The 7,856-nt window shown below is 36.4% G+C and overlaps 1 protein-coding gene across 1 annotated transcript; it reads left to right on the top strand.

Moving 5' to 3' along the window:
- The first annotated feature begins 2,083 nt into the window (after window positions 1-2,083).
- On the top strand, window positions 2,084-3,781 carry LOC126721058 (transcription termination factor MTERF9, chloroplastic). Its single transcript, XM_050424059.1, has one exon. The coding sequence runs from the start codon at window positions 2,381-2,383 to the stop codon at window positions 3,530-3,532; it is 1,152 nt and encodes a 383-aa protein (XP_050280016.1). The 5' UTR covers window positions 2,084-2,380; the 3' UTR covers window positions 3,533-3,781.
- The last annotated feature ends 4,075 nt before the right edge of the window (window positions 3,782-7,856 follow it).

Below are 7,856 nucleotides of genomic sequence, written 5' to 3'. Positions count from 1 at the left end.
AACGTTGGCTGAGTAAACCGCCGAGGAAGTTTTCCTCCTTCAATTCTACGTGTGAAAGGCGACCTGGAAATTTGGTTTAACGCCCTGCTCATAGTGTCATTTCCCAAGCCTTTACGAGACAGGCTCCTATTCCTACGCTCACGGTGGTAATCCTCATCACATAAGAAGGATTCACTGGGGGGAGTTCTTGACTTGGGTCTGTAGCTACCATCCCCTTCATCACCAGAATAAAAATTAGAGTTGGAGGGAGTTTGCCTTCACCGTTTGTGGCGCAACTTCCTCTTCAAACGATCAATCTCCAGCTGCATGGCTCTAGTGTTTTTCGCATGAGAGATATGACTTCCACCTCGAGAGTGGCTCCTACTAGTATGGGTGGTATGCAGACTAACTTCCCGGTCCCTTCTCTGCTCAAGATTGAGAAAATGATCTTAACGTTAGGACCCCATGGATTTCGCCTGGTTTGGACCTAAACCTACCATAACTGAACGTTAAGCTCACTAGAACACAAGAACTTCCCACAGACAGCGCCAATTATAAGGACACAATTTGAGTCCTGAGCCCCAAAGGTAAAAAGATCTAGGCCCAAAGAGCCCAATACAATGAATTTGTAAAGAGTGAGTTAGAAAACTAGGCTTTAACAAGTTGGGTAACAAGTATAGTGGATCCAAATGACAAAAAAGCAAAGATAGACTAGTTTTACCTAAAGAAAAACCGTCCTTAGCACAATTTGAGGAAATCAGTTCTTGTATATATTTCTTGAATTTGATTACAAGTACAGCTCTTAGTGCTACAGTATTCTTCTCTCTAATTCCTGATCTCCCTCTCTTAGGGTCTCCCTTCTATTTTATACTGTCTTTGTCTTTTCATCTCTGCCCTCCACGTGTAAATTAGATTGTTGATGTTGATCCTTGTCACATCAGCACCTTCCTAAAGTCCTTGGGGAGTAGTTGTAAGGCTGAAAATTACTGTTCAGGTATCACTTCCTCATTAATGCGGCCAAAGAATTAGCTGCAGAGCATTCAATACGGTGGTAGCAGCTTTCCCTTAGATATTTCTCAGCTCCCATTTGTCCTATACGTTCATAATGCATATCTTTATCAATAGAACTTCCTAGGATGTCACTCTGGATGACAAAACACACTTTTTGATCTCTGCTTTGTTTAACTGAGAAGATACTCCTCCTCAGCCTATCTTCCCCAGCCCTCTCATTCATAGTTTGCTCATGGGATTCTAAGTCTTACATCTTCATTACTGTTTATCTGTTCTCAGACCACCAAGCGTCCTCAGACAAGGCCCAAGGCCAAACATATTTTTGGGCCCTTTTATCCCTACATATATATATATATATACACTGTCAAATTCATATTTTCTAGAGTTCTTATATATGTAGCTACTTGACACACTTCAAAAAATTAGGAGTTCGAAATAGTAGCATTTCATTAACATAACCATTTAAAATAATAGTTTTTCAAAATAATAATAATAATAATAATAATAATATCCAATACCTTGTTAAGGATAGAATTACAAAACTTCCACCTCAAATTCAATTACAACACTTTCTCATATCACCAATTACTAAGAAATTTCCTAACCGTCCTAGGCAATTTGCATTGTTGGTGATGGCTTAGAGAGATTAGTGCCCACTATGGTGAATAGTTTTGCCTTCTGGAACATTTCTTTGAAATGGCATAAAGAGGAGAAAGTAGAAGTGGAGTAAACTGAGTTAGATTTTCTTGACAGATGTCGATCATTTATTGGTAAAGAAACACCAAATCACATGCTGACTTGATATTAATGAAATAGGATATACTTTCTCCATAAAGATATGAATGCCTGCGCAACAAAGGCTGATACGGTAGACAAGTTTTCCTGTGCTCTAGTGCTGCAGTGCTCTTGCAACAAAAAGAAAAGTATTTCCAAAACGTGACTAAAAAATATTCATTTCTGTTTTTCTTAAATGCCCGATGTCAATAGCACCATAAATAAATAAATAAATAATAAATAAAAAAAATTCCGTGGAAAACAAAAACCAAACTAAACTAACAAAACTAACGCAAACCAATATGAATGCTATCATACATATTTTTATAAACTTTTTCATTCACATGTATTTTCACAACGCTTAAACATTACTAAAAATTTCTTATCAAGCTCTGGTCTCTCGAACTCCACTCCAGAAACGTCGTTTACTTCAGTTTAGATATACCTTCATACTGTGTAGCGTGTAGCTTATATATTTATGAAATTCAAACACCCATTTGAATCTAATCAATGCCCAATAGTGTCCCTATTTTTAATAACTCATACGGCTTCTTGAAAGTTGAAACTATAGCCTCCAATCCACGAAAGCCCATTTACCACTTTAAGCAAAATTGCTATGATATCCAAAGCCAATGCTGTGGTCCACACCAAGTTCCGCATCCTCTTCTCTGTACCGCAGCATTTGTTTTCTTTTCCAAGGATCTGGGGTTCAAAACCTTTGATATTTTTCACGTCCACCACCTGTTCGACGAAAAGTCTGACCCAAGTTGAAACAGCAGGAGAAGAAGTTTTAGTCCATCCAAAGGACTCTATTGAAGTTTTCAGGAAATGGGGTTGTAGCGATAATGAAATTTCGAAGTTATTTATTCGCAGGCCTTCTTTACGCAATGCTAACATTACCCAGCTTCAGTCCAAACTAAACATACTAAGTGGCCTAGGAATTGGAGCTCCTGACCTTGTTAAGATGATCCATTGTCGCCCCCGGTTTCTTAGTTGTCGAATCAATCATTGTTTTGATGAGAGGCTTGAGTTTTTCAAGACATTGTTTGTGTCAGGGGATGTTCTTGCCAAAGCCATTGTTAGGAATCCTTCACTTTTGACATATGACTTCCACAATACTATCAAGCCAGCTATTGCACTGTATGAAGAGATAGGCGTTTGTAAAAAGGATTTGATTTCTATGCTCCTGTCCCGACCCACCATAATTCCTCGAACTTCATTTGGCGATGAAAAGATGGAATACATACGCAAAACTGGCATTTCCAAGGAGTCCAAGATGTTTAAATATGTTGTTACATTGATTGGCATTTCACGCCATGAAACGATACGTAAAAAGGTGGCAAATTTGGAAAAATTTGGTTTTTCAGATGATGAAATCTTCAATCTTTTTGGAAGGTCTCCACTTTTGTTGACACTGTCAGTTGATAAGGTACAGAGGAACATGACTTTCATTTTGGGCATGATGAAGCTTCCTGCTAGTGTGGTCCTTCAGTACCCATTTCTATTGTATTCTAATTTGGAGGCTGTTTTGAGGCCACGAGTACTTCTTGCTCAGAAGATAGACGACATGGGTCTTGAATTGCAGATTAAGGGACTCAAAATGATGAGTGCATTGAGGATGACTGAAAAGAGGTTTCTGGAAGCGTTTGTTAAGTGTCACCCCGATAATATTGCTGATGAGTTGATTGAGTTCTATACAAGTGCCAAAGGCATAAAGCGATTAGCAGAAGCCTCGAAGAAAAACAATCATATGGGATTCCCTTTCTGAAGTTTTGCACACCAGGTGCTTTGTTTTTTTGGCCCTTGAAATTCTTGTTGCTATACTCTCCAATTTTTATTTTTTTCATGATTTGTGAGCTCTTTGTGCGTGGCGGCCTTGTAGTTTTTTACACTACTATATTTTTGAGGTTTAAGTTATCTGTTGTAATGCATATCTTTCTCTATTGCTTGCCCGTTTACATGGGACATTGGTTATCACGGTTCAATATATTATTTTGTGCCACATTCTTTACTAGAATTCTCTAAAAAAGTATTGTTGAACCTGGATCCTTGAAGAGTTAACTCTAGAGAGTGAAGGATGGTTTTGTTATTTTAACTGTTTGTTTAAAGTCTTATAAAAGGAATTGAAACTTTAGATTGATTGTACTCTCTACAGCCACAAGATATTATAATCTAAAGCAAATCCAAGAACTAGCAGGTTATCTCAAAGAAGATGATTGAACATCATACTTTCAATCCTTGGGTAAGTGTCTAACGAATCAAAATTTCTTACAGCATCATACTTGTAGACAAGTAGATCATTGACTTGAGTGATCCTTGACATTTAACAAGTTGCTGTTGTCCAGCTTTCACCATTTGATTGTGCTGTCTTATTGTGTGCTCGAGGTTATTGGGGCAGAAGTCAGGATATAGTCATTAGGAACTGTCCATGTTGACATTGGTGGGCAAGTCAAGCATACTTTTAAATTCTCAGGAAAACTCATAAAATATATTTGATTAAGTTGAACAAAAGAAGCTTTTGTAGTCATTTACTTTGGGATAATGTAGTAAATATGGTCCCAATGTTCGAGATATATGGTAAGCTGCTGGAATTTAAATTTGCTTGTTCAATATATTTCAAGAATTTTCCTAGATAAAATATTATCGAAATGTATGCTTGATGACTTCTTAAGACTACGACACGTTATTGGCAGTTTTGTTGGAGATATACCAAATGATGCAAAATTCGTAAATGGTGTAACCCTTTATAACTTAAGAAATTGTCTTTTCAAGAGAATTGATCAAAATTGCAGATCCATGTCTGCTCTGTGATGAGGAATGCAATGCCAGGGTAAATTTGGCAGGGATGGGACCCCCTGATGCAAGATTTTCTGAGTTCTGACTTCAATTCGCAGTTCTAATTTGTTTACCCAATCGCCAATTGAGTATATGTATAAAGAAACACCATGAATTGAATGAAAGAAAGTAAAAGTTAAAATGTTGAAATGAATTTTAGGTCAACTTAAAGGGTGCAATGTGTAATTTAACTTTATTATCGATTTTTCAGATGATATACACGAAAGCCCACTGTAATTAAAGAATACCATGGTGGTTCCACAAATATGGCATGTAGCCCACTTTAATCAAAGAACACCATGGTGGTTCCACAAATATGGCATGTATACGAAAGCCCAATTTTTTTTTTAGCTTAATAAATTTCTATTTCCTTAGGCTCCAATTGTTTCAACATAAAAATATTTTAGGTATTTGGAGGGACTAAATATGGTAGTAACGTAGTAACAAAATTACATTGAAAATGGTCAACAGAAATTAGCATAAGCCTTCTTTTCTTTTGATGGAAAAAGCTTTTGGTTTCATTCTTACCATCTTTGCCCTTTCCAACTTCTTTACTTCGTCACTACCATTATTTAGCCATTCCCCATTCGCCAACTGCCACTAGTACCCACCCACCCACCCTCGTCAATCTGACCTCCACTAAACATCAATCACTTGTGAAGCACCTAATGTTGGCTGTCCTAGCCACAAATTGGTGACCACAAACATTCACTTGTTGCCTTGCCTTTGTCACCTATCATTGGCCACCAATTGCCAACCATCAACTGCCAACCACTCGTTGAGAATGCACGTGCGAGTGAGAATGAATAAAAATGATAAGAGAGTGGTTAATATAAGATAGTTGGACCTAAACTTATAGACTTAAGTCTTTTTGGATTAAGTGGTGTCTCTATATTAACCACTCAATTAAAGGCACCTCAAGTTATTTTCTCCCCAACAAGTAGTATCAGTGCTCAAGGTAGTGTGCGGCGAAGGTAGCAAGGTGTTCAGGGTCCCTTTCCTAACAGAGACAAAACATAGCCTAAAGGGCCCACACAAAATTTATTTTAGAAAAAGGCCCAGCAAAGGATTATTGAAAATGGTGCTAGATTGTAGTGAAGCACGTAGTTCCAATGGACATACATGTGCGAATCGATTCCCATGGATGAGCATGTAGGGTTGACACATGGTTCCCATCACACGAAAGGACTATAAATGACGTTTAGGTGAAGGAAAATGCCTATAAGGTAAAGGAGGAGTTAGTAAGACTTGATCAACACCCACAAAGAAGTAGAGTCTAATACGTGAGGGGGAGATTGTTAAAAATACACATGTAAGTGACGTTTCACATTGTTAAGTCTAAACTCATAGGCTTAAATGTTTTGAGTTAAGTAGTATACCTGTACATTATATTAACTACTTAATTAGAGGTTCCTCAATGTATTCTTTTCCTAACACCACCATTACCATCAACAATCATTAACAATAACCTGCCACTGCCACCACCACCACTTTTCTTCCTTAGTCACTGCAATTATTAGGAATTTTATATACAACCAAATGTAAAAAAATATTTTTTTTTTTGGCCCTAACAAGACAACGGAAATTAATTATCTACCCAAATTTCACCATAAAGTTTTCAATAGAAAACATTTTACTTCAAAACAACAGAACCTTTTACTTTGACACTAAAGGGAATGCAAATTTGTTCCACCCTTGGTGTTCCCTTTATACTCCAATAATTACAATTTGTCATATGTGCTTATTTGTTTCCTTACAGAGTAACAAAAGTTTAGAATGGGGAACTTTTTTTTTTCTGAAACATGACATACTACCGTTGGTGATGCATAAAATAAGATACCCAAAGTGGAACAGATTTATATAGCATTGGCGGACATAAAAAGGCTGTCCTCTCAGGGCCTCTAAATTTAATTTATCATTATAAACAGGAGTATCCATTGTCTTGATGGGCTTAACCAGAAAGGATAGTATTCCGACCCCCACCTTAGGTTTGTTTAGCTCCAAGTGAGAGTCATCTTTGTGCTGATCAGATTGTTTGGGGGTTTTATGTTTATTTTATGATAGCAATGTTGAAAACTTGGTAAGATTCCATGACTAGTTTGCTACTATAAAACAAGAGTAGAACAGCAGCACGACCTTGTTTGTGGGTTGGCTTGACAAGATGAGAAGCCTAAGCTCGAACTTGGCACATTAATATATTTATGTTGAACTGGTGATTAACCAATGCGATGCACGAAATAGTTAAAGAAAAAGATAATTAATCAACCTCACAGTAAAAGAAAAAGCTAAAAGAACTAATAAATAACTTATTGATGATAGGTATAGAGAGGGGACTTTTGTAACTCATCAATGGAATTGGAGTTAGCATCTCATTGCAAACAAAACATAGTAATCCCTGAATGCTCTATATTAAAACTAAAAGTAAAATTTCAATCATTCTCTTTCTCCAAAACTTTATGAAAATTATAAGTAGTTTACCTTGGTTTCAAATAGAAATTACTTGAAGAAACAACTCCTTTGAATCATTATCTAAAAGAGGAGTGACATAAAAACTTAATAAGTTTCAAAGATGATGTTCCTCTGAACATATTTCAGCATCAATGTCCAAGTTGAGCTCTATGTATAACAACCAATTAATCACTCCAGTTGAAAGCACAATATTTAAAAGAATCTACCAAGTATCTTAGTCACTTACAATTTTCACCCTGCTCCCTAGATCACTAAACTATAGATCTACCTACCATAACTTCGATCTTGAATACAAAGACATATCCTCCAAATTACTTTGCATAAGACCAATCTGATTTATTCTAAAAAAAAAAAAAAACTATTGTAGCAGTTATTATTAACAATAAAAAACAAAAAACTATTGAATGTATAAAAAAATTAGCCGTACATATTGATGCAGTTTTATACCTTAGCTTTCCTAGTTCATTAATACTTAGCTGACAAACACAATCCAAACCACACTTGGACCATGCTTAATGTCAAAATATTATCTTTTTAAGCCATGTGTCCAATCTGATTTATCCCCACCAACACTTGCAAGACCTTTTAAGCCTTAACAATGAACCTAATAAGGGAGTTCATTATTGATGGCTTCCTTTGGGTTAATGTTGGCAATGACCATGATGTTTATGTCCTAGCATTCTTCATTAGCCTTAACGTTCTTCAAAGTTCTCAAAATAGTTATCATTCAATATGTTTTTAGAAACCATGCCAAGACTTTTCATTCAAGGTTATATTAATTCTTTATC

The sequence above is a fragment of the Quercus robur genome, chromosome 4, assembly GCF_932294415.1.
Source record: "Quercus robur chromosome 4, dhQueRobu3.1, whole genome shotgun sequence".
Classification (NCBI taxonomy): domain Eukaryota; kingdom Viridiplantae; phylum Streptophyta; class Magnoliopsida; order Fagales; family Fagaceae; genus Quercus; species Quercus robur.
This window is presented reverse-complemented; position numbering and strand designations above follow the sequence as displayed.